The following is a 27,459-nucleotide window of genomic DNA, read 5'->3' on the forward strand; positions in this document are numbered from 1 at the left end:
AAATCAGCTTCGCCCTACTGCTCACCCACATTTTGCGTCCGGAAGATCTCGGGAGAATGGCGTATTGTCCATGACTTTGGGTGGCTTAATGCAAAAATGCGCGTGCCCGCTAACCCCATACCTCGTAAGGAGGACATTTACCGAGCTATGGCTGGAGCTCAGCTCTTCTCGGCTATGGATATTCTTTGTGGTTTCTATCAAGTTCGACTGCGCGCCCGACTCCATTCCGCACACAGCGTTTTCCACACCCGATGGCCTCTACGAGTACTTGGTCACACCTATGGGCGTGTCAAGTACATCGTGCTTCAATAGGCTCGTGCAATCCATTTTGAGCGATCAGCAGGCCTTATGCCAGACTTACTCTTATGATATTCTCGTGTTCACTGCTTCCGAGTCCGTGGACGAGCATCTAATGGCGTTGGAGAAGGTGTTTCAACGCTGCGTCGATCAGAATCTGTAAATCAAACTTTTTAAATGCACATTTTGTGCTGCAGAAATACCTTGTCTCGGTGACTTCATTGGAAAAGATGGCGTTCAAATGGATCCAACACAGTGCAGCACCATCGCGGACTGGCCGGGGCCTCGTACGAAGCATCAACTTCAGTCATTTTTGGGTACGTGTGTCTGCGTGTTGCGATTTTGTCCCGACTTCGCGGCATTAGTGGCTCCACTTACAGAATTAACCAAAGGCAAAGCCAAGAACGACAAGGTTGAGTTTACAGAGGTTCACAGGACAGCGTTCGATTCTCTTAAGACACGTTTAGCATCACCTCCGATTTTGGCACATCCAGATTTTTCGCGCCCATTTCATGTTAGTATGGACGCATCGGACTTTGCAGTTGGCGGATATTTGTTTCAGCGTGACGAGAAGGGTGCCGAGCAAATTTTTGCGTACGGTGGATGGAAGCTGTCTCGTGCAGAAATAATTTGTCCAACACGTGAGAAGGAACTTCTGGCAGCCTTGCACGCGATGCGACTTTGGAAAGTTTATTTGATTGATCGACCTTTTTACATTAACACCGATCATCACACGATTGCCACTATTCTCCAGCAGCAAATGGGTTCTCAGAGATTGGCGCGGTGGCTCAATGAGCTTGCGCTCTTCCAACCAATGTTTAAGTGGATTGAAGGCAGCTCAAATATTGTAGCGGATATGATTTCTTTGAAGCCCGTCTGGAATGATGGGACTGCTCGAGCGATTAGTTTATTAGCACTGTTGGAGTCTTTGACGAAGCCGGGGCTCGCGATTGAGCCCAACTCGCTTTTCGTACTGCAACGTGAGGGACAAGTCTCTATCCTCGACGAGTGGCGCCGATTATGTGCTACGGACTCATTTATTGGCCCCATTTTGAAGCGGCTATCAACAGACCAGCCTGAGCTTTCCTCCGAATTACGTCATTTTCACGTCGACGCTGGATTGGTTTACTTTCAGACATTCGTCGGAGCACCTCGTCGGCTGTGCATCCCCGCCAACGCGTCGCTACGCAATCGACTGCTTTTTGAGGAGCACGATGTTGCGTCCCGAGGTCACCCTGGTTATCAGAAGACTTACATTTACATGGCAGCAAAGTATTACTGGCCCAAAATGATAAAAACTGTTCGCAAGTATGTAGCTAGCTGTGAGTCATGTCAGCGCTCGAAGAACCCTCGTGGTAAAGCACATGGGCTTTTGCGGCCACTGGATGTACCCTCGTTACGATGGCAGGACATTAGCATGGATTTCATGGTGAGCCTACCGACGACATCAGCTGGCCACGATGCTATCATGGTGATCGTCGATCGACTAACAAAACGGGCCCATTTTAAGCTGACTTCAACTAGAGCCTCCGCTCTTGATACTGCTACACTTTTCTGTTCGTCTTATCAACGCTTACACGGTCTCCCTGGCTCAATTGTTTCGGATCGAGATGCTAAATTCGCATCGAAGTTTTGGACCAGTTTAATGAAGCTCCAAGGGTCTGAACTGCATTTGAGTACTGCGTTTCGACCGTCGACCGATGGGCAATCGGAAGTGACGAACAAGTTTATCATCGAGTATCTCCGACACTTTCTCGATCCTCACCAGACGGATTGGGAAGCCTATCTTTCTATGGCTGACTTTGCGTACAATCCGCGTATTCATTCCACCACTGGATTGGCACCGTTTGTCGCGGATCTGGGGTATTTGCCGCGTTCGGTTGGCGACTTGGTGGTCACTACGGCTGCCGACGTTTTTCCGCCTGTCGCTACCTTCCTTGAAGTACAAAAGGCGACTCTAGTCGAAGCACATGATTCTATGGCGGCCGCTCAGCGCTCTTGGCACCGCAACTACGACCGCAATCGCCCCGCCACTAGTTTCGCCATTGACGATAAAGTTTTACTCGACACCAAAAATCTCGATATTTCACACACTGGATCAGCGGGGAAGCGAACATATGCATACCGATTTATTGGACCATACCGAATTAAGGCGGTCACTGGCCCTGATCGCTATTGGCTAGTACTTCCTGATGGTCTACGTCTCTTTCCCGAATTCCATGTCTCCTTGCTACGTCGCTAATACTCCGACCCCGATCCGAGCCGTCGACAACGAGTTCCAGCGGTCCTCGTCGCTGATGGTTCGACAGGTCACCTCGTACAGGCGGTAACAGGACACCGAAAGCGCAAAGGCGTTCAACAGTACAAGATAAAGTGGATTGATAGCTCTCTTTCACCGTCCTGTAAAACCCATAACAATATAGTTCTAAGAAGAACAACACTTAAATAAACAACGAGCCACAAGGAAGAAATATGCCCCAGAGATGTGAGCCTAGAATGAGTCTTAATATTGGGTAGGTGTCCTCCTACTAAGGTTGCATTGACGCTGACCATCAAAAAGAGCAAGGGCATGCTTTCGCAGGTATTTTACAAAAGGAAAAAGCCCAACGAGCAAATCTATACGCCAAAACAGGGCAACATCTATTGTAAACCATGTCATGAAGTAGCATTGGACAGCTTAATTGGTCATTACAAAATGGGGGGCCCAAAACCCTAGGTACAAATCAATCAGCTACTTTTACCAAGTAAATATGAATCTAAACTTTAATAGTTTTCTTCAAGTATCATTCCAAAGAAAATGAAATCGATAAAAGACACCTTGCCAACGGTGAACAGGTTTTATTCTAGCATTTTAAGGGTTTCCTGTATAACCACATATTACTGTATCACAAAGTTAAAACAATAACAAAAAAACATTCAGAATTGCAAAATAACACTTGAGCAATATGCTGGAAAGGTGAATGACAAAACTATAAACGCTCGTCAATGTGGGAGGCTGTTGGAGTATGCATCTCCGACATGATGGCTATATCGAAGTCACAACAAGTCTATAAGAAATACTTCGAATTTTATAATATACGATGTATAAAACTTTAAATATTAAAATATTATCTACCTACATATATTCTCGCTCTCCTCACCTGCACTGATATCTCAGCAAACCCCTTTCTTCAACAGATTTAAATGACAGATCGTTTGTTCCGAGTTGATGCTACCCGCTTAGCTCGCGTAGCATGAATGGAAAGGTAACCACGCATTTGATATGATGAATCGTATAATATCGGAAATAATTGTGTATTTAATCGCGTTGGCTTAATCGGTGTAACTAAAAAATATTGAACAGAGTCACGCCACTTGTTTTCCTTTTCACTACCGATACAGATTGGCCTTCCCTCAAATGCTTTACAGTATATTCCACCGAATTGAGCTTTTCCCTCCAGCTATATTCTCTAGTTAATGATTGAATTTCTTTTAATAAGCTGTGGCGGAAATATTGATAGTATCTGCTAATATGAGTTAGCTAGCATAATCCAGCAATTTTTTGTGCTCGTATGTGTGGCGCCATATTCAAGGGCGCCTGTGAGCTGCAGTTCATCTTGTTTCGTAGTAGAACATTATATGGGTAATTGACAAGAGCAGCTTAAATTCAGTCTTAATTGACAGCACCTTGCTACAGACTCTGTTAAGCCTAGTCCAATTTGCCCATTGTCTTTAAGTAGTTGGTGTATTCTAGCACTGTCTTCATCTTCTCAGCATCCGTGAAATCTGGGAAATCTTTCACAATTTTGGCCATATCTGCAGGATTCATCTTCGCTTCCTCAGCGAACTTGAACGCCCCTTTCATTTTATCATCTGCCAATACCAAAGCTTTTTCGAGCACCGGCAAATTGAGCGTTTTCTCTAGTTTCTCGAGGGCCGAAAAAGAGTTTGTCCTATACACCTTGTCGACAACAAACTTTGCCATCGCCTCCTCGGCAACTTCCTTGAACCCTCTCTCTTCCTTAATACCTTCGCCGACCTTGTGGTTGCCGCTCAGCAACCGCTGCGGCTCAGTAAAACTTTGGTCAGCGCTGACGAGGTGTAGCAAGCCCAGCGACAAAACACCAGCTAGTGAAACGTCGGTCCCGGTAGAAGCACTGGCAGTATCGTGGTGGGCAAAGAGAGTTGAGACAACGGCCACTAGGATATAGCTCAAACGCATTATTGGTCCAGGAATTCTAGGTGTTTCTTGGTGGAGTTGGTGAAGCTGCAAAGCAAATTGCGAAGTGAGGACTGATGGTATTAATACATGGGAAGCAAGCCACAGTATAAACTGGTGTCAACAGCTCCTAGAATAGGCCTGTTAATTTCTTCTTGGTTGGCCTTTCCATCCAATTTGATTAATACATGTATGCAAAACATGCGTCGAGTCTTTGTTTTATAAAGCCAAGATACAGTGTAGATGCTTATAGCAAGACTGATGTGATAGAGATTTTAGGTTTTGCCCCGGTGCATGTCGCAAAGGCACAGTCTGTGCCTTTGCGACATTCACCGGCTGTAATAAACAGATTCTCTCACATCGAGAGTGCACTGCACTGTCCACTGCACAGTGCCGTGCACGGTTCGCTTTATTAATAAAGCTCGGCAACGGGCCCCACCTTCGCAAAATTCGCACAGGTTTGCTGCGGCCACAATCATGTCCACGAATTCATCCGCTTGCCTTCGTTGGCTTTCTACGCTATGATTTGCACTCAATATCACCCACTTCAACTCCAGAAACTGCAATACCCACCTAGCAAAAAAGAGTTGTACACAAATCGGCAAGTTCTACATATTACCTTGGTGCTAGATTGCGCCAAATTACGATGGAAATGTTCTACAATGCAGTGAAAGCGAATACGTGAATGCAATTGTCACATTCAATCTGGCATTAGAACAATCAATCAAAGTACTGTAGGTAATATTTGACACAAAAAAATTCTTAGATCAAAAGTCATGATTTTAGAGTGCACAGTCTCCAGTGAAGATACCACGTAAGGATTGTCGCACCACAAAGAGCTGGTGTCATTCATGAGCATGACCCATCCCATAGAAGTTACCACTGATTGCGAGCAGGATCATGTAGTGACTGATCACAATCCGTTTAAGAGATTCACAAATGATTGTCGACATCAGAGTCGAGTTAAATATTGCACGGGCAGTAGAATACGGAATGTACAGCAGTTGAGCTGGATGTGGAGAGGAAACTGCTCCACTCGTTCATTCGAAAAGTGAGTATTTCATATACATAGAGACATGACGACGTCATTCATCGTCCCGTCTCTTTTCGAAACGGGTAATTTGGTCCAATTAAAAGCTTGAAAAATATTAATGCAAATCAGTGGTGGCCAATGGAGCCAATAAATGCACGGTTTAGGCCGCCGCGTCACAGGCTTGCGTGGGGAAAGGAGCGATACGTCATTCCTTGTGGCTGTTCAAGAATGGCGACGTCAGTGGTCCATGTGACGCGCCTTGAAGTTGGGAACAGCGCTAGAAATCCTTTGCCGTTGAGAATCCCATTTTGCGATAGAATAGTTCGCTACAGCTAGCCTTCTAACTTTCCGCTTGCCTTGCTGTATCTCAGAGAGGGTGCGTGTTTTTGCTATTCCCGACTTGCAGTAGAGGGTCTAAGGTTCAAATCTGGACTTGACGCTTGAAGTCAGAGCGATATTCAGAATTCAAACTTGCTGTTTGTAAGATATAATTTGGGCATTCACTGAGCTAAAAATGGCTTAAAACATACAGTTGAAATTTTAAATCATTTATAGAGACTGAAATAGTTTATTTACGGTTAATAAATTCACTGAGCGCGGAGCGGCATTTTTAAGATGCTGCTTAGCGTTTTTAGCGGTTAGGGCATGGTGCCTTTTCCTGGGAAAACGACAAGCAACTTGCTTTTGGAGGAGAAAATAGGAGAAACACACGTCCATCGCTGGGATAACACACACGGGCTGGGCGACGTGGGTGCCATAGCCGCGGCGCCATCTAAGGAGAGCGGGTGCGAGGCGCGTAGCCGCAGCAAACCCGCGCGGAGAGCCCGCGAAGCGGGCTCGCGCGATATTTGTGGAGGCGGGCCCAGCGCTGAGCTCACCAGCGAGCCGAGCACTACACTTTCCAGAACATTCTATCTTCATATTGCGAGCTCTGGGGCGCCGAGCGAAGCGCGGCTGGTCTCTATTCTGCTGTGACCTCTAATCGTCGATTATGTCTTATTGCGACACTCAGAAGGTCAAACGTGTACATAAGTCAAGTGAAATGATTTGCTGTGTGCTGAAACAGTAAATACATGTGTTTGGCATGTTCTGTCCTTTTGGAGCAACAGCAAAGCTAGCAACATGGCAATGCCAACACCGTATTCATTTTGTGATTTAATTTTTGAGTATTCGTAAAAGCAGCCACCACCGGCTATCAATTCATAAGTGCACTTGTGCAGGCACATAGCATTCGCCTTACATGATGCTGGCCAGCTTCGTCGTCTCCAGAACTATAGGACGGTCCTCGACGACTTCCTCCTTTGTCATAATCGGGTACGTGGCATCTGTGGCGATGCCGCACTGGTTGTCTTTGTTGCGGCTCATCATGATGTAGCCCTTCATGCCCCACGAGTTGCCCCACGAGTTCTTAACGAGCCAATAGTCCTTCTTCTTGTAGACGCCATAGCCAGCTGCAGCCACGCCGTGGTCCAACGCGTCGGGGGCGTTGCCGCACAGCGGCCAGCTGTACACTCCGTGGCGGTACAGTTGGAACGTGAAGCTACTGTCGTCAATGGCCACGGCCTGCACACCCTTTGTGGCAATGGCCGCCTGTAGCGCAGCTTCATCGTCGGACGTCACATTGGCGTACGAGGTAAAGTGGCCAATAGCCTTATCGTCCTTGGCGTTGCACACGCCCTTAGACTCGGCCGTGTACCCATAATCCTCCTCGCGGTCAATCTTGCCCTTGTGGTTGATAATGATCTCTTCGTATCCCTCACTCATCTCTCCTCCATGGTTGCAGGTATCGATGCCGTTAAGAGTGCAGTCCACGAGCTCTTGCTCCGAGAGCGACTCCAACGTGCCAGTGCTCAGAGCGTAGGCACATTCCATGGCCGCAACGGCCGAGAAGGCCCAGCACGAGCCGCACTGCCCTTGGTTCTTTACGGGTGTGGCAGTGCTATGCTCATGCCAGTCCCAAGTCGCTGGTAGATCTTCAACGTTCTCAGGTTTAACGAACGTCTCAGATGCACTCGAGGACTTGGAGTCTACGGTAGCTTAGAAGCTGCTAGTACTCGGCGTCCGCCATCTGCGAGATCGTTAATTCCCAGCGTGAAGCTGTACCGTAGGCCTCGTTGTGCGTCTGGATGCGCTCCAAATTGGTCGCGAAGGCTCGGAAACGCAGCTGCACCACGTCGTGGTCGTTGGCGTCGTTGCGATAGCTCTTCTCATAGTCCAGAGCGTAGTCCACGAAAGCTTCCCATGTCTTCTGCTCCGAGGCAGTCGGAGACGATGGGAGATCGGTTGTTAGCGCTTTGGCCGGGGCAAACGCTGCAGTAGCAGCCAGGAAAAGGAAGCCGAACACCTTTATCAGTGCTGAAGTACGAGAACCAGAGCATATGGACAGTAGCATTGCCCTCTGGGTGAAGCTTGTAGAGCATATTCCGCATGAGATTGAGAGCGAGCTGATCGATGGCGTGTGTACTACATTTGAAGAACCACCGACTTCTAGAATCTACTACAGTAGTAAACGACGCTATGCGACCGCGATAATACACATTTTCATTAATCTGTAAAATCAATTCTGTAAGAACCCTCGGAGTCGAGTAGCAAGCGCATGAACCGAAATAAATTGTGGTTGGTGGTCAGGCGCGATTAATGCTGACCACCAACGTATTTGCATGCATATATCTAAAATATATATTCTTGCTCTTGTCTTTTGAGAGGGACTATTACCACAGTATGAGCTACTTGGGATTTGTAAGCCGACGGGTTTTCCCCCATTAAGTACGAAATAGGGAGGAGGGGTGTGTAACGGGGTACGTAGCCCTAAGTGTACCCTGGTTACATGAAGTGTGACACTTCAAACTTCAGGAGTATGATATCCGGGATATTTGGTACAAGGTACCAAGGTCGTTCAAAGCCAACCAATGGTTAAATGACATTGCATTTCTATAGGTAACTAATAGTTTGTATTAAACCTAAACTTAACCTACCTATAAATATACTCAGTTTACAATCTACCTTATTTAGGTCACTTCGCTCGCTTTAATTAAAGAGGGGACCTGTGAGCTGCCGTTCACTGAGAGTTTGTATACTCTCGGAAGCTAGCTTTCTCTAGCGCAAGGTGCTGTGTGACCCCGTCACAGGGTGAAAGGTGAAAGCAGACTCATGAATCCATGCCTGTGGTTTAAGATCCGCGTGCGAAGCACGCGGGCTTGAGCCCAGGATCAAGCATGGCTAAACCTCGCTCGGCCTTATCGAGTTAATGCCAGGAAGGTCTGGGTTTAGATTTAGGAGAGTGATAGAATTCTCATGATACCCATTCCTGCCCTCGAGAACACGATATTAGACAAACGAACAAAAATTTCAGTTTTAATCGATCTCTTAACCTTAGCTCTCAAATCGTACTACGGTAGGACAATTGTCCCACCGGTTGGTCAGAGTTTTCAGCTCGTACGTCATTAACTGGCTATTCATTTGAGCCCTGCGATTGATTCTTTTGATAGCCGAAGGGCAGCTTTTGTTTCCGTCATTCGAAACAGAGCAAACGGACACGTAATGCAGCCGCCACTTACTCCAGGAGATCGCGTAGAGGGCAAGTCTTAGCAGCTCGCTGAGCGGCGTGGGGTCGTACTTATGGTAAACAAGGAGTCTCGTATGCGCTCGTACAAGGTTCAGTGGGACTCAGGTATTGTAGAGACCGTCTCAGCGCGCTCAATACGTCGCGAAGTGGGGATAGCTGCTTAGACACGATCTGATCTCGCCCGAGAAGTTGGTGATGCGGAAGGAGACACAGGTGTTGACGCTGCAGACTCTAGCTCGGACATGAGCATTAGTAACAGCTCGTCCGGTGAAGAGAGAGAGAGTGCTGCTAGTAGCACCATTACTGTCGATGGTGGTGATAGGGGTTTGCTGAGAGCCGAGAATGAAGACGACGGAAGTGTGTATGCCCACGGGAGAAGATGGATACATTGGAACTCTACCAAAACCTACACAAATGCAATCACAAACACAAATTTAAAAGCGAAATGTGTTGAAATATATGTCGAATTTGTGATATGTCTGCTATCATACCAAAATCAACACTTTTAACGTTATGGGTACATGTACGCCAGCGACTTGTGCTAGCGAGCGAGCACCGGAATGCGCGTTTAAAGAAGCAGGTGATGTTAATTCTACGGCTGCGTCGTATGTACTCTTTTGATCGTAATGTTCTAACAGTTGCAGCGCTAATTTATCCTGCTAAATCACCCTGGCACACGTTGTATGCTAGTCGAGATCGTGGGAGCTTCATATCAGTTGTCTCCCTTGATCCTGAGGCATTTGATTGCTTGCTACAGGTGTTTAGCGTGCATTACGTAGTTAAAAGCGGCGTGGGCAAGCCAGGGCGGCCCCCAAAGTTCATTTTTAAGCACGCTGTGTTAGCTTGTACATTGCACTTCTATACAGCAGCCGTAGAGAACAAGACGCTGTGCGAACTTTTTGGTGTCCCTCTAGCTACCCTATCTCGAGTCCTAGCTAATGCAGAGGCCGCGCTGTGTGCGAGTCTGAAGGTTCTGCCCGACGCCAGCATTCGCTTCCCCTCTAAGGAACAACAAGTGGAGTGGGCAAGACTCACGCAAGCTAGAGAGCCACTAATCCAAGTAATTTGGGGGCTCGTCGATGGCAAGAATTATCGCGTGCAAGAGCCTACAAATGCGGACCTTCAGAACGCTCACTACAATGGTACGTACAATGTATATCTATTTGCAAACTGGTGCTAGTATTCAGTCTTTTATACTGGCACAGTACTTTGGTGACCGGTACTCTCTGCTATGGTGTCGACGGAACCTTGGTATGGGGCCGTCATAATTGCCCAGGCTCCTGGAATGACGGCGAAACGAGCCGGCAGCTGCAAGCAAAGCTATCAAACCCTGCGTTTACCGTTCCTGGAACTGGTGTCGCTGCTGACTCTGCTTTTCCTGTAGTTAATGAGGCAGTTGGGAAGATCATTACCCCACTAAAGGACGGCGACCTGGAGCGTGCGTCGCCCGAATGCCACTTGGCTTTAATGGCTCTACACAAAGCCATTACATCACTTCGCCAAGCTGCTGAATGGGGAATGGGGTCGGCTTCAAAATGCTATCGCCGGCTTCTACTTCCGCTTTCATACAATGCAGACAAAAGACAAATCCGTCTGGACAGCATTTACAGGCTTTATAACTTTCGCGTGCGCCGTACTGGCATTAGTCAGATTCGTTCAGTCTTTCAATATAAAAAAAACACTTGCTCGGCTTCAGTTTGCATCTCTATTCGCTGTAGAGTAATTCTGTGTAGTCCAATCTACTTCTTACCAATTACAGCAGCAAGCATAGTCATGAGCATTTCGTGACGTTGCGATTCGCGTTCGGCACGCTCGATCTCACGAATCTCTCGTGCCTCTTGAGCACGAAGTCGCTCAGCTTCACGTTTTTCTTCAAGGGCCTCCTTTTCCTGACGATATTGAAGTTCGCGTTGATGGGCACGCTCTTCCATGGCAAAGAGCATCTGCGGCAGCTCCGTGTTTGGCTGCGTAAGCTGCTGTAGCATGCCGTCAATTTTCAGACGTGTCTTTGCTGTATGTGACATAGTCACGTTCTCGTCACGCTGTCGTTTCAACGTCTTACTCATTTGCGCTAATTCCACTGGTGTTTTGCCGGTGCGTGCGGAAGCTTTGAGATCTACCACATGCCAATTGTATTATCAATTAGTAAAAACAAGAAATCCACCAAAACATTAAATCATCATGTGCTTAATTACCTTTCCAGTACTCGATTTAGGCTTCGCAGTCGGTTCACTAAGAGAGGCGTCAGAGCCCGCGCTAGCTCCATCTTCTTGCTCGTCGAATGTTTCCTCAACATTCCCACCAATCTCACCTGCATCGATGCCGAAGTAGGGGTTCATACTGCCTCCTCCGGAAATGGCTGCTGTTAGGCACGAATCAGATGCGAGATTCTGGGTCTCGGTGGCAAGCGGCTCCGATGAAATGGTTTCTTGTTCGTCATCATCTAGCTGCAACACACTGCACTTGCCCTCGATTTCTCTAAAGACATGCTTCGCTCGTCGAATCTCTGGGGGACACGACGGATCTCCTCTATAGCATAGTATACGTATAAAGATGAATGATGGTATTACAGCACACACAGGCCTCACTCACCTGTTGGCTTTTTAGCATTCTTCAACGCGTAGAACTTGCGACGTAACGAATCTGAGTCGCGCTGCGGCCACTCAGCAGGCAGGTTCCGATTGTATGCGTAGTGGACATCATCCCATTGAGCCGATCCGAGAGGGAGAATCTGCTCGACGAGAGATAAGAGGCCTGCAATAGTGAAAGCAGCGTTAAAGTCAATCATGAGATCCTATTTGTGACGCATTACGTACGTTCAACCTGAGGCGTAGTGAAGCCCCGTCCTCTTCCAGCAGTACGGCGGCTCATTGTTTGAGCTGTTGTGTCCCAAAGCAAAACTAGAAGTGGGCTTGACTGGATACCGATAGCTGTACCAGAAATGAGGTACGAACGATTTTGCGTCGACACATTTTGTGGAGACGAGAGAAAAACGCCTCAGCGTTTTACTACCGATTTGTGACAATAAATACGTCACGGCTTTGTCAGACGCAAAAATCGAGTTTGTGTAGGTATTGGTAGAGCTCCAGTCTGATTCTTTTTGTGGTAGCTTCTCGGATTTGACAAGATCGCCCCCTTTTGCCAAAATTAGATTAGCAAGACACTGAACAGGTTGACAATCCCATAGTTAGAAATTTCCTAACGCGGGATGTACCATAATAATGGATCATAGTCCCAATACATGTAGCTGCCGATAAACGACCACCACATTTCACTGGGTTGGTACATGTAGTACCAACTTAGTACCTTGCCAACGGGTTGCTGTATGGTCAGGGCCGAGGTAGTACAGTTTTTCGCTCGTACTGGACGTCACCAGCGTGTATCAGAAATACTGTATGAGGATGTATTATTACAATCCAGTGTACCCCAGGTTTTGAAGAGAGTGACCCATCACTCTTGTGGACACCTACCAGTGGTAGGCTACCACACAGTAACAGGTGCTCTAGGAGCCAGTCAGGGCATAACTTCATAGCTCCACTATAGGTGACTTTTAGTTTGTATGGAGCCCAAGCTAAGCTTGCTTATAAAGACATCAGTCTTAAATGTACTATTAAAGTAGCAAACCGTTCCTACTGAGGCCGAGAACACGTGGGCCAACGTTCACTCGGGTAGTAAATACCATTAAGCACTTCCTCTGTGCAAGGTGCTGTATGACCCAGTCACACTTGGTAGCACTCGTAGTCCTTCGTGAGTAGATTGAACTACCTGAATCCTCTGTGCGCTCTACGTTTGAGCCACGATGGACCGAAGTGAGCTTCATCGCTTGAATGACTCACAGTACAAGTCTGTTCGGAAGATGGGAGGCATCTTTATACAAGATGTCCTTCGCAGCTGGACGGTGGCGACGCCTGCCGAGCAACATAAACGCGTGGCTGTGTATGAGACCTACGAGCGTTGTCTCATTGCTCACGTCCGTGGGAGCTTGGAGGGCAAACAGGCCTAAGCCGACAAAACTGGAGGTCCTGCGTTTGAGGCGAAGGAGGAGATAGCCTTAACTTCCGGGTCCGCGGGGTGGAAATCGTCATGACGGTGGGTCCCATCTCGGACGAGCCTCTTCGGGTGGTTTTTGTCCTGTCCAACCTTGGTGGACATGTCAAGCACTGAGCATACACCAGGGAGACGACATCTCCTGGATGCTTTGCATTCTGGGCTCAGCTGTGTGAGCAGCTTCGAGCTTCCTACCTGCGAACAGCAAGTTCTGCCAGCGCTCATGCTTTCTCGCGCATAAGCAAGGTAAACATGAGCTGCAGGAGTACGTGCAAGAGATGCGCATGTTGGTGGCATCTCTGCAGGTAATTCTCTGCCCGAAGACATCAAGACAGCAGTCTCCATGGTCGGCCTGAAGGTCGATCCTGCTCGCACCCAGCTATTCCGGGTGCAAGCGACAACTATGAAGGAGGCGATTCCAATCGTCCTTTAAGAGAAGAACAGCCACACGCAGGTGGGTACTTCTCGGGAAGAGGAACATCGCCACGATGAGGATGGCGTTCTCCAGGAGGCGGGGCATCGCAGCAATGATGCTTTTTCTCCTGCTGTCACGCAGCCCGATGATACTGGTGTGTACAGTGAGCCCGAACTTATGAACTTAAGCTCGATTGAGAGCTTGGTCCGCTGCTACGGATGCGACGGAGATGGACACTGCCAGTGTGTATGTTCCTCGCCAGTCCTCGGGGAAAAGACATCCCGTGGACCCCAGATTCGGTGGCACAGACCACGGCAGGGTGGACGAAGAATCCCCGACCACCAGTAGAGGCGGTATGCCCTACTGAAGAGCGTTAAGCCTTCGTTATGGGTGTGCAGGTTATGTGCGCCACGGGATATAGCTCAGAGAGATGTGATTCTCTTAACCCGGTAAAAGTCAGTGATGGGATGCCGGTGGACACTCAGTGTACGGGGGTACGGTACCCCTTGAACGTTTGATAAGCTCTGGGGCGTTGATACGCCGCCGGAACGTCACCTGGTATAGCGACACCCGACTGCATTCTATGTCAGAGTGGCGGTCGTGGACTAGTCCTTGGTGGACCAGCCTTTGGAACGGTGAAGGAAGTACCAATGGTCCTCAGCAGACATGAACGTCTGGGCTCGATGAACTCGTGCACCGCAGTAAGGCTGAGCCAGCGCTTTTTCTTGGGTTCCCCATGACAAACCAGGGATTTTGACTGTTGCATCTGAGGACGGGAAAGTTAGCTGAAACGCGTGATGTCAAGTTTCGCGAGGATGTCGCAGTCGAGCGCACATACATTAATGCGCTGATAAAGGGCAGGTAACACTATTATCCTCACATCCCGTTCATTTCATTGTCAGTGGAGTGTGTAGCAGAGCAATCAGTACGATCTAAAGCCTCAGTGGCTGTACAGTCCGATGCCAATGACGTCGCTAGTGGTGAGTCAGGAGGGAAAGAACGAGATGCAACTGAGGAGGCTGCATCAAAAGAAGATGCTGCGTGTTCGGTGAGAGCTGTGACTTTGCCACAAGGAATAGCTCCGAGTGCGGTGGGGGTTGGGCCCACTGTTGAAGAGATGAATGAGAACGAGTTAGATTCGGTGGAAGGGACAAGCAAGTCAAAAAGCAAAGCTTCTGACTCCGATGTTGCTGTCGGGGTGACCCTGCCTACACTCGAGCAACTGACACCATGGACAGCTCGCAAGACCTACGCTCATGTGGTGTAGTGATTTCTCCAGAGTTGCAAACAATCGCCCGACGACAAAGATGCGACACCACCCAAATGTTCAAGCGACGAACCCTCGGTCACGTGATGTACGATGACTCCAAGGTGCAAGAGACTCGACGGCGTCACTACCAAACACTCAGCGAATATTGGATACGGTCCAAATTTCACTCAATCTAGACTGTCATTATTATTAATAGTGGACTGGCCGGACGCATTCAGCGGTCAAGAACTGACCATCTACGGTACGAACCCTCGGTGGCTGTTATGATGAGCTCGCGGAAGACTCCGCGACCCTTTGAAGGCACGTTCACCGTCTGGGATAGAGAACGAGCTGTTAAAGATGTTCATGCGATGGTGCAGACGACGCTTGGAGTGCAAGAAGATTCATAACGGATCATTGTTCAGTTAATATTTGTATACGTGATTAGGACTTCTTATTAGGAATAGGTCCGAAAGGGCAAACATAAATACAGAACAATTTCCACTCAAGCCCACAGAGCGACGTCCGGCCTCGAGGTAATCGTCTGGTCGAGCTTGTTTGAGTGTGTTATGCCTGTCGGTGAGCTCGAAGCGCTGTAGCAAGGGCTCACCCGGCAAGGCCAAGAGACTGTGTGTATTGGCCGATTTTTATCGGGAGGCTTTACGTGATGGCTTATTGTTGCCTATTTGCGCGACTGAGAGTGCTTGTATTGCATCCCTTTTATTCTTCCTTCCGAGTGTCGAACACACAGTGCCCTTGTAAAAGGCTTACCCGTGTCTGGTACCCTTCCGCTGTTGGGACCACGAGGATTCATAGCACCTGTTAGCTTTGCTTGTGTGTGTTCTTATTTATACAGTACCGGTTGGCATATATAAGTAGTTTACAAGGTTTAGTCTGTCCCAGTGCAAAGGCAGAGCTGGGGTCTTCAGATTCGCCCGAACGATCGTTTGCTATCCTAGCAGACGTATTGTTGTGGGAGCGTCCTAACTACAATTGTAACTAGAGTTCACGTAGAATTTCAACACCACACTCCTCTTGGTTCCTCAGGCACGTCGAAGTTCGACCCGTAGGCGTAAATGGCGACGATCAGAGCGTAAACGACAAGCAAAAATAAGACTGAAGGACTACGCCATGGCATCATTTGGAACTATGGCAATTCTGATGGGCAATTCCGCGACAGTGGAAGATGCCATGACATCTCCACATCGGAACAAATTGGTAAAAGCAATGAAGTTGGAGATAGAAGCGCACAAAGTGAACGCACATGAAGATTAGTCGATCCACCGAAAGGTCCCTGCAATGTTCTAAAGTCAACCTGGATACTTCGCGCGAAATTAAATGAGAAGGGTATGATGGATAGACTTAAGGCCCGTTTGGCAGTGAAAGGATGTGAGCAGAGGTATGCAGTCGACTGTTCAAAAACATTTTCTCCAGCTGTGTGAATTGAGACTGCACGCTTGCTGCTGATCCAAGCTTTTATGCTAGGACACGAGTGCTATCATGCGGACTTTGTGAAGGCCTTTCTCAATGGAGTGTTGGAAGGAGTTGATATCTACATGGAACAACCTGCCTATTTTGATGAAGACACCGGCAGAGTTTGTGAGCTGTTGAAAGGTCTATACGGCCTTAAGCAAGCTTCGCCTTTATGGTACCAGACTCTCCACGAGCATTTGGAGAAGATCGACTTCACGCAGTGCGCGTTTGATGTCGGTCTCTACCAAAGGTAGCAGAATGGGCGAGCTGTGCACGTCACGGTCTATGTGGACGATTTGATAATTGCTGGCAAGCAAGAAGGCATTGAAGACGTGATTGACGAGCTCAGTAAGAAACTCGCGTTGAAAAATCTTGGACGAGTGAAGCAAATCTTGGCTATGGAAGTTCCCTACGTTCCAGTCGAGATGCAAAGCATCTCGCAGACAGCGTACATTAATCAAGCTCTGGAGTGCTTTGGCATGAGTGATGCGCGTTTAGTTGCGTCGTTATTAATGCAGAATGAGCTAATGCCTTCAATTGAACAAGATGAGGAAAAGGCCAACCCGAATATTCCTTTTCGAGAATTGGTGGGAGCGTTACAGTATCTAGTGACATATACGCGGCCAGATCTAGCGAATATAGTGCGAACTTTGGCTTGCTACAGCAGTTCGTACACAAAGGAGAACTATGCATTTGCGAAGCGAGTGCTTTGTTATCTACGAGCCACACGAACCTACGGATTGGTGTTATCGTCGTCACGAACTAGTGCTACCACTACGTGTTGACGCTTATTGTGATGCAGCTCATGTCAACTGTCCTGACACAAGACGTTCAATTACAGACTACCTGTTGCAGCTCAATGGCTGTATGGTCATGTATAAGAGCAAGCAACAAGGTAAGGTGACCACAGACACATCCCAAGGAAGCTGCTGAAGGCGATTTGTGGTACAGCTCCACCCTGTTCTACCCTTCACATTGACAATCAAAGTACAATCACTGTGGTCAAAGAGCCTGGAAATTACCAGAGAATGAAGAGATTTGCTAAGACGAGTCGCAAAATCGCTGAGTTTGTGACAAAGAAGAAGATCCAGGTGCAGTACGTCCTCATCGAGGGTAACGTTGCTGATATCTTCATGAAGGCGTTTGGATCTGTGCGTTTTCATCGTCTCCGTCAAGAGCTGAACGTTCATGACATCTCAGCGGCACTCCAGGTCCAGGTGGGAGTAACAGAAGCTGCATGCTACAGCTTGAACCTTGCGACTGTATTGTTTTGCACAATAGTACAACGATGACACTCAGTTGGAGCCTGATGCAATGGGAGACAAGACGATCCTCGTGCTGGTAGCTGAGACACGAGAGATCAAAGTTGTTTTGGCGGTTGATGCTGCTGGTTGCATGTTTAACGGTCCTTTCTCCTCGTGTACGACACGCTACATGTGAGAGATCACGCTGTAAGGAAATTAATATTGATTCTTGATTTAGCGGTATTGATCTTGAAGCTCGTTTCCTCGCTTCAGTTGCTAGTCTGGCTGTTTGTCAAAGAGGCCGCCAACGCTGCGCTTAGTTAGCACTCGACGTGAGCAACTTCTACAAAACATGTCAAAATTCAATACTTATAACACAGTACAGCACTGAACAGGCTCACTATCACATTTGCCTGCAACTGAAAAAGTGGGTTGAGCTCAAAATTAATTTCAAGACTTTGAATCAGCTAGTTTAACAAAAAACCATTTTTAAATTACAATTTGAGCTTTTATTTTCGACGTTAAATGCGTTGTCGACAGCACATGTATTGGGGATTCTACTTAGCGGCGACTGCCCTGTATCCCAAATAAAACCGAAATTGAATTAGTATTCTAATAACAGTAATTATATTATACTTGTTTATCACGGTAAAACGCTTCGCTCGGGTTTCGCTTAAACGGATTTACAGTACTGCACCCCGTTTTCGCGCCCTTGGGCCTTTGATAAACTTCTGGATATGATGATCCTAAATCCAAATAAACTACACTTTGTAAGCCAAAATATGATTTATTTGCTCGCGAAAACGGGGTGCAGTACTGTACTTGATTTACATGCTAGCCACGTTAATAAACATGTATAACTTGCCTGGAAAATTGGATACCGAGCAATTTAATTAAAGGTTTTTTAATACCTATATATAGTAAGCCGTAGTCGTTAGTGCACCCTTAACTTTTTTCATAAAAAGTACCGATAAGGGTGCTCGGCGCCCTAGCAATATTTTCACAAAATTTAGGTTTCGTGAGAAATTCCACGAGAAATATATTCTCAAATAAATTACCATCAAGTACCGTTACTCTCAGATAATTCCGAGTCTGATAGCCAGTGGTTTTGTTGTGATCATTTAAAAATCCACGTACGAGCTCTTAAGTACTGGTACAGGCGCCAGTGCAAAAGATGGCGAGAGCGAGGGCGCGCCCGGCGTCACTGTGCTGGACGTTTGTTCTTCCTCTGGTAGCGATGGCAGTGACGAAGACACTTCGACTATCAAGTGAGGCGCTAGAAGCCATACTCCACGAGATAGGTAAAGTTACACTACTACGAAGAACGTTATTATGTATAGCTCTAAATTTTTATAAGTATATGAGTTCCCTTCTCACGTGTCTTTGAATAGACGCGCCACTTTCACGACGAAATCTGTCGCAAATGCAGAATCAACACGACGGTCATCGTATTTTTTTGACGTTGTCTCTGGCGTTCTACGCAACGGATCGCTGAACGACGCCGTGATTGATTTCGGAATCAGAATGATTGCAAAAAGTGTGGACGGCTGCATCGCATTTTCTTCGTTGACATTGGCTATTGGGTGGCCTGAACCACCAAGACAGCGGTTATCAGAGACACCTTTTGTGGTTATGCCCATAAATTTAAGCTCGAACCACGGGGGGGGTCATTATTGTGGAGATCGCGTTTCTGTTAACGTACGCTCCTCTAGTTCAACATAGTGCACTCAGTCTAATTCATCAATTCACTTTCCAATTCCCCACCACGACAACAGTTTCCGACAATACATGTACCGAAGGTGTATTTCTATGAGCCGCTGCACCAGGAGTGCTACTGAAAAGAACTGGAAGATGATGGACATTTCATTTGCTGCCATAACTGGAGAAATGGCACAGTGCCTGCGGTGCAAAAGAGCTTTTTCTAAGGAAATTATCGCGAAGTGGATCGACAAGCCCTCACAACCTGATTAAAGAGCTGTGGAGTAATGGTCCTGGGTATTGTGTACGCACACTTGCGCAACACCCATCGGAACACCATCGGGTGACAGAAACTTATGTAAGCGTGATGCAGCTTAAGACTAGCCTGGTTGTTGCTGTGCACGACGAAGCTGGTGCCACACAGTGAGAAAAATCTGACGGAAAAGCAGAAGACAGACCAAGAGGTTAGTAAGATGCTGCTTCCACAATAATCTTGTAGCCATTCGTGGTTTTGTTAAACAATAAATATATATATATATATCACTTTCCCTTTCCTACTTGTGCTTTTCGTCTCCTTCTTCTTATGTGCTATTGCGTTTCTTCATCTCCGACAAGATTGACAATAACGCTTATGGTAATACTTCGCATCAATTTTTTTAAAAATACGGCTATTTATTCCTAGCGATAAGGGCGCCCAAGGCTTTAGGGCGCCCTAACGCTTGCAGTTAAGGGCGCCCAAGTGGCTTAAAGGTGCTCCAAGCCTGTCGTGTTGTTGTAGTTAAGGGTGCACTAACGTTATTCGTAGTAAGCACAGTACAGTAGTATAATCCTACGTAGTACGTTCTTTCAGCTGTCGACGTAACCTGGTAGTGTACTGCGAGCTCGGAACATGCATTTTCCACTGCGATAAGCTTCAATGTGCTGAGCGATAGCGCAGGGGCTACACAAGACCACAAGAGCAGCGTCTTGGAGGACGTTTCCTGGGATGGAAAATAGGTGGCGCATTTTGAGACGCAGGCAGGCGATACTGACAGTCGTTATGATCTCCGCCGCCACACACAAGAGCAGCAAGACGGGGTTGCCTGCTGCTGCGGCTACCAGTCCCAAGAGATACAATGCCACATGCATTCCGAGGATAAAGGCGTAATTGGCAAGCCCGAGGCGAACAGTGATCTGAGCCACCGTGATCACGGGACAAATGAATGCCATGAAACCTGTCGGCGTCAAAGACGAATGTAAGAAGAGCAGAGACTACGAAGACATAAGTACAGTGTCGGTACCGTTGGGGATTATGTCGTCACAGCAATTGTAGAATCCATTGCTCCAGTCGCTCACAGTGATGCCGTTGTGATCAACACCGTCGCCACACTCAAGTCTGTTGGAGTAGATAAACGTGGTCGATGACTTGGATGGTTGCTGACTCTTCATAATGCGGAGGTGACAGTGAATTGGACACTGCTGGTTTCTGGCGAATGCTGTGAGCAAGTCGATCGAGAGGTGGTCATGTTGATCAAGGCTCTCATGTAGAGTACGCGTACTAGAAAGCCGTAACCTGAGACTACATGAAGTACAGTGAGTCAGTATTATTTACTGTGTTTCTGACTCGAGTACGATGCGTTATAGCTTCGGTGTAAATGTAGAAGCACCGATTCGAAAACCACCACACTTTATCATCGTAGGCCAGACCACTTACTGTCTCTGGCTTCATTCAACTGTTAATGATTCACACTTCTGGCTATTTTGCTTGTTCACACGATATATGTAGGGGCGTATCGATAGTATCGATTCGATACTCGCGCGATTGCTTGAAATCTGTCTTCTTCGAACTGCGCGAGCAAGAAACAATCATACGAACTTAACCCCTTGAGACCCGAGCTGTTTCGGCGCAAACTTAACCGAATCCTTAGTCTCTCAAACGTGTATGTGGGGGGAAGGGCTTCCATATAAATTCCTTCATGTTTTGCTAACATGTATAGTGCATAGCCGCACTAAAAACCTAAACCTGGAAGACTGTCTCTCCTGTTATCTTGTACCTTTATCTTGTCGAAGGCCCGAAAACGAGCTATATACACTTTAGTCATATTAGCGTGTATAGTAGACTAAAAAACCGGTACCTGCATTTGTGACAGGAACTGGTAAGGCGGACATAGGTTGAACAAGCTTGGTACATAACTAAACCAATGTAACATATGCAGTCAAGTTCAATATCGTAATATTGAGGGCATACAAAACCTAAGTAAAAAAATACGATCGACGCCTTTGATCAGTCAGTCATCTCAGCATCCGGAGCGCGGCGAGCCCGCTTTGGCTGATGCAAGCCGCTCGTCGTGGTTTCATCTCCGGACGACTGGACACTCTTAGCCTCATCATTTTCCTCGCTCGAGCATTCGCGACGTCCCGGTGTACGTGCGCGGATCGTGCGCTTCACTGCCTTCTTGGGGAGCAGCGTTCCGTTTCTCCAGGCCTTGTGCCAGATGTCGAAGCAAGACATTGCAGCTCCGTTGTACGTGTGACGAACCTTCTCACAGAGGAAAACCCGCCAAGCCATGGGTCACTTCGACGTGTTGGGCAGCTTACACTCGCTACAGTATACCGACGAATCTCCACCTTTCGCGTTGTCGGTGCCCTTCAAGAGCGAGCAGACCTTGCACGCTCTCGTACGGCGCTTCCGCCCTTGCTGGTTGTTGCCACTGCGCCACTCGTCATTTTGCACAGGTTGGTGTGCGGCTTGGCGAGAATTTGTGCGCTGCATCGGTTTGGTTGGTGTCACTTGTAAGCACGCGTTGTCGTGCAAAGTCACCAAGTCCTCCTCGCGTAGCTGACACAACTCTAGATGTAGTTGCTTCAAAAACTTTACGTGAGTCAGCTTCGGGTTGTTTGCCTTAGTCTGTCTGGTGTTGTAGACAATGAAGGCATTGATAATGGCAAGATCAACGAGTCCGAGAAATAGAGACTTATAGTATTTCTTGTACTTGATACATAGCTGCAGCGAGTATCTACAACATGTATCATACACGATTAGATATATCCATAACTTGGATGTACAATATTGATGCACTTTACCTTTGCAGACGCAGCTGGTCGTGCACGTCGACACCTCCCATGTACGTCTGGTAATCCTTCACAATATGGGGGCAGGCCACTTCTTGTTGTTCACCCGTCAGCTTCTCACGGCGTACTATTCGGTCAATCGCAACACTTCCACATGTGCTTAGCATGTGCACCGATCGTGTATCCCACCAACGCACAACTTTCATGTCAGGAACTTGGAGTGCTTTGGCCACTGAGTACGTGCCTCTCTCAATATTTGATGGTCGGTTCTTCGGTTTCTGAGGCGGCTTCTTTTTGTCACCCTTCTGCTTTTTTGGTATCAACTTAGTGCTGAGCCCCAAGCGGTCGGTACGCACAGTGCCGATAGAGTAGAAACCCATGGTAAGCAGCTGAACCGAGAGCGGCACTGCCGTGTAGAACCGGTCTGTCACAACGAGGCGCATGGAACCGTCTGCAGGAGCCGTGGGGCCAAATACCGCGCGGAGGTTGCGCACGACGGCTGCAGGGCCGGACTTGTAGTCAGTAGACCTTGTTCCTCCAGCCCTCTCCTTTTTGCCACAATAAACTTCAAACCTGTATCGTACATCATAGTAAAAATATTAGTTCGTACCGTACATGATAAGCCAACTTAGCAACCAAAAAAAAGTGACGTGCCAAAGAGCACGTCCTACATACCGGATGCAATATGCAGTCGCTGAACAACACAGCATGAATAGTTTCGTTCCCCATTTGTGTGGCTTATCCTTCATGTACACTCTCATCCGGTTGAACGTTGATCTCGAAGGCAACATAGCCTCATCGAAGGCCATGATTGATGGAGGCGTGCATCCTGCTGCGAAGCGGTTCTGCAGAGCGTCAATAACCGGTCGTAGTTTCCACGCCCTATCTGTTGCAGCGCGTTCGTCCCCGTTTCGGCTAAAATGAAGGTTCCTCGAGAGATGCATGAAGCGATTTCGAGTCATGAAAAAACCAAAACACCCTCGTGGAATTGCCCCCTCGTCCGTAGTTCTCCAGTGATGCGCCAATTTCTCCTTGTTGGGAACAATTGATCTTGCAATCAATAAACCCAAAAATACACAAAGCTCTCGGGGCGTAATGTCCGCGAAACTCTCCAACTCGTTCCGTAGCTTTTCTTTGCTCTTTGATTTGTAGCCAGTATTCTTCCGCTCACGAACAACTTGTTTGGCATGTAGACCATCCACTCTTTCGTCAATATTCTCTCTGAAGTACGTGTTTGTCTCCTCAGCGATAGATTCCCAGAGATCTGGTTGCATGAAATAGAAGAAGGCACCGGATGGATTAGCTGCAGCTCGAATTGCCTTGTCGGTGGGCCCTGAAGCTCCTCTGTACAGGTTGGGATAGTCATCATACATAGCGGTAGCAGGGCGAGGCTCATACGGTTGCTGCAAGTATTCGTATGGTGTTGTGGTCGCTACGTCGGACCATCCTGTGTCCGCCATCATCTTCAGAAATGTGTCTGACAAGGAGCCCGATGCGATATTCGCCATACCACCGACAGCAGATACCAAATCACCGTCAAAACGTAGCTGGGGAGGACCGGGTAATTGAATATCAGCCCCGGAAATATCCTCAAGATGATCCTCACTCTCATCATCTCCATCGTCGTTTTCAGCATCAGAATCGAAGGTTACAAACACCCGGGGGTCGTCGGAAGCTTCGACGAGATTAGCGTCTGCAAGAACACCTAGCATTGAATGTACAAGTTATATAAATTTTCAAACGTGTATGTACAGCTTTGACCAACCTCCAGTAGAGACATCACAAATTCCTGAGCCTCCGTTTGACTCTTCATCCGCGCTTACTGCAGGTGTGAAATCATCACCTTCTGAGTCCTGGGCATCTTCTGCTGCGTCATGCGATGGCTCACTACCGCTGTCTATATCGTCAAACTCCGATGCAAGGTTACGTTGCCTTTCAGGTGACGGATCTACAACAGTATATTCACGGTCAGGCCAGCAGAACCAAAGGCAAGCAGCAATATGACGTGCACGAACCAGCTGTGGCATCAAATATGGTCATGTGTGGCGATGCCAGAACTACTGCAGACGCTTCTTGTGGAGCCTGCACCTCTGGTGGCGGTGTTCGCAGTGCTGTTGTTGTACATGATAATACCAACATACACGATTAGTTAATCTCAAAACTTGTCGAATACATGATAGTTACCGTCGTTTGTGGTCGTCATGGCTTCTGCTGCGCGCTTCTCTGCAACTCTCTGTGCATTCGCAGACCCTTCTCGCCTCGCTGTCTTCTTTGCCTCTAGTGCAGCTAATTCACATCAGCGTTAGAATAAATCAAAAATGTACACCACTTGCATTTGCCTACCAATGTCCATTTTGTCCAGGTACGTCATTAACTCCTCCTCTCCGACGAAATAGTCCTCGCCCCGGATATCCTTCTTCGTCTTGCTCGGCTTCAGATAAGTGAAGCCCACCGACAGGCCTACCGGTTTCTTCGAGTGCCAGCCAGCTTTCTTGAGCTCCCGCCGCCTCGCCCGGAACGCCATTACCGGCGACGGCGTGAGTTCTGCGTGCTTCGCGGCGAATCTTCAAATGAGAGAAAATTGAGTGGCGACCAGTCTTTTCCTTTCGTAATACATATGCAATTTGCAAGTTTGGGCTCTCCCCGGATATGGCCCCACATTCAAATTAAAAACAAAAAGAAATTTAGGTTAACCTACAGTTGTATTATAACCTTAACACCGTCGTCTAGTAGTAGTACTTGACGATGCCCTTGATCAGAGCGTGCAAGACTTCTGTTGCATTCGCCTTCGGCGAAGCAAACCAGTTGCGCCACATGTACTCGTCCAAGTACATGGGCAGCAGCTCCTTCTTCATACCGCGCATTGCCTGTCTCAAATACTCTGGTAAGTATAATTGTATACGTATATACGTATTGGTATAAAATGTATACGAACCTTCACATGCTGCTTAATGCGGATTTCCCAGGCGCCCTCGACACGGTTAGTGTGGGCGCCTATGATAGGGTCCACGTACGTCTTGCTGTGGTTGACCCACATGTGTTTGTAGTTCATACCTCGTGGGTGTCGGTTGTTGGCCAGTGTGTGCTTGCCATTCACCGACACGTACGAGGTGAACTGGTCGCTCATGATGGTAGTGCTACAATCTTTTAGATACGTTAGTATAGTGAAAAATAAGTAAATGGTATAAAAGGAGTTGGTGCGGATGCTCCGCTCCGTCCTGCACGCGGCGCGCGAGCACCGCCACCGCTCGTGCCCCACGTCTAGCCGCATGGACGTGGTGCACTTCGGGCACAGCAGTGACGGCGCTAGCAAATGGACCGACATGGCCCAGGCCACGGTCGACGAAGCGCTTGATGTAATGTCAATCACTCCGTCGAACGTGGTGTTCTTCAGCCCACGGGCAGCCTCGACGTCTACCGGACGGGGTAGACGTGGGCAGGCACCAATGGCGGCTGAGGTGGCGGTGCGCTGGGTTGGCATGGTGGAGCTGGGGTCTGGGCTGCCGCGGTCTAGGAAGTTTGAAAGTGATAGAGTTTTGGCGCGCCAAAACTCTCTCTGTTATTTTCCCGCCTAACTCCTTGTATGTGGGGGGGGAAATCTTTTAATATTAGGTTTTGTATTCTACTTCAACGTGGCGAAGTGAATTTATTCTCTGAATGTGGGGCTCAGACCTTGTGCTACCTCAGAAGATCTAGCTGCTTTTATTTGCAATAGCTTAGAACTAGAATCTAGGTTAATCTGAATGTGGGGCCATATCCCGGGAGAGCCCAAGTTTGATCTGTTGTGTACTTTCTTTTGAAAATTTGGCTTTTCTAAAGCGCATATTTATGTCGATTCTGCAGGAAGTGTGGATAATTACCTACCCCTTGTTGACATGAAGTTTGTATTTGCGCATACAAAAACTAAGTACAATATTATCTAACTTGTACGGTCCACGTTAAGATTTTACACGTAACATGTACGGTCCAGGCCACGGGTCCTAAGGGGTTAAGAAGCCGAAAGCGAAGCTGATGTGAAACCTCCACGTTTTTCTATTCTGTACACTGCGATACTACCGTCGCTGTGGTACATACAGAGTTTGCGCACAAGTACTCTTTGCGGACCTCTCAGAGTTTATCCGAAGGTGTAACCTGGCAATGTTGCTCGCGGTAGAATGGCAAACGTATTGGGCTCGAACGACTCCGAATGATCAGCCATTTGTGCGACGGCGCAGCAGCAACAGAAGACGGACGAGAAGATGTCCTCCACCAACGATCCAGGGATGGAAAACAGGTACCGCATACGGAATCGAATGCGAATCGTGAAGAGCATTACCAGCGCGCCAAGATCACGGCGAGTGTACTCAGCACGTCGACTTTGGTCACTGCAGCACCGAAGACGAGGCCGTCGACTGACAAATAGGAGAAGAGAACCGCGAAGAAGTTGGCGATACCCAGACGCGCGCAGATCTGCGCCATCGAGATACCGGGACAAAATAGCGGCGTGATGGCTAGAGTATACGCCTGGTTAGAGTCATAAGAGCGAGCAAGATCTTTGATGACATACCATTAGGGACACAGTTCATGTAGCAGCTGCCGAAGAGTCCGTTCTTCCACTTGCCCACCACGAGGCCGTTGTGGTCCACGCCTTCGATTGCAGGCGTCGGGGCCATCGGCACGTTCGGGTCGTCAGCCTTACTAAACATTGTCGCACAGGAAATAGCCTACCAAGCTCGTGTACTTTAGCCGAATGCACGGCTTACCAGCATGCAGCCCCATAGGAGACTCTCGAGTTGCGACTGTTCGAGCAGATCTGGTGTCTCCGCGTCTGGTCAGACCCGCGAGTCGCGGGCCGCGACCGTCCGAGCAGTTTTGAAGCGGCGCGGTCAAAGGACGGCCACCATATTTTGCTACCGACGTCCCAGTTTTGGAGTTGCGACTTCCTTGCGAGACGTGAGCGCCATATACCCAAAGAGAGGAATGAAAAGGCTCCGAACACGACGCCCGCTCCCTCAGGCGTGTTTGAACTCGGACGGCGTGCTCGTCTGTTTTCTAGCTGCTGTAACTTGAACCCGCACCGTTCGCTGGTCGTCCAGCCAAAAATCGCCAATCCCCGTCGATCGGGAAAAGATAGACGGAGCGTTGCAAGTGAACTGCAACAACAACAAAGTTCAAGGCGGGGCTGTTAACCGTAGGCCTGTCAGCGTTGA

General features: G+C 48.0%; 4 protein-coding genes across 4 annotated transcripts; all 4 read right to left on the reverse strand.

The window, feature by feature from the left end:
* Positions 1–3,985: 3,985 nt before the first annotated feature.
* On the reverse strand, positions 3,986–4,498 carry PITG_16275 (secreted RxLR effector peptide protein, putative; the record flags this gene model as incomplete). The annotated part of the gene is made up of 1 exon (XM_002897619.1): positions 3,986–4,498. The coding sequence occupies one exon, from the start codon at positions 4,496–4,498 to the stop codon at positions 3,986–3,988; it is 513 nt and encodes a 170-aa protein (XP_002897665.1).
* A 2,266-nt stretch (positions 4,499–6,764) lies between these two features.
* Positions 6,765–7,920, reverse strand: PITG_16276 (cysteine protease family C01A, putative; the record flags this gene model as incomplete). The annotated part of the gene is made up of 2 exons (XM_002897620.1): positions 6,765–7,555; positions 7,632–7,920. 2 exons carry the CDS (start codon positions 7,918–7,920, stop codon positions 6,765–6,767), a joined length of 1,080 nt encoding a protein of 359 aa, XP_002897666.1.
* A 10,505-nt stretch (positions 7,921–18,425) lies between these two features.
* On the reverse strand, positions 18,426–20,647 carry PITG_16277 (uncharacterized protein; the record flags this gene model as incomplete). Its single annotated transcript, XM_002897621.1, has 5 exons — positions 18,426–18,432; positions 18,899–19,109; positions 19,532–19,614; positions 20,280–20,433; positions 20,500–20,647. The coding sequence occupies 5 exons, from the start codon at positions 20,645–20,647 to the stop codon at positions 18,426–18,428; spliced, it is 603 nt and encodes a 200-aa protein (XP_002897667.1).
* Positions 20,648–26,384: 5,737 nt separating this feature from the next.
* On the reverse strand, positions 26,385–26,955 carry PITG_16278 (uncharacterized protein; the record flags this gene model as incomplete). Its single annotated transcript, XM_002897622.1, has 3 exons — positions 26,385–26,612; positions 26,663–26,760; positions 26,817–26,955. The coding sequence occupies 3 exons, from the start codon at positions 26,953–26,955 to the stop codon at positions 26,385–26,387; spliced, it is 465 nt and encodes a 154-aa protein (XP_002897668.1).
* Positions 26,956–27,459: the final 504 nt, after the last annotated feature.

Source organism: Phytophthora infestans, genomic scaffold (genome assembly GCF_000142945.1).
Source record: "Phytophthora infestans T30-4 supercont1.43 genomic scaffold, whole genome shotgun sequence".
In the NCBI taxonomy this organism is placed as follows: domain Eukaryota; phylum Oomycota; class Peronosporomycetes; order Peronosporales; family Peronosporaceae; genus Phytophthora; species Phytophthora infestans.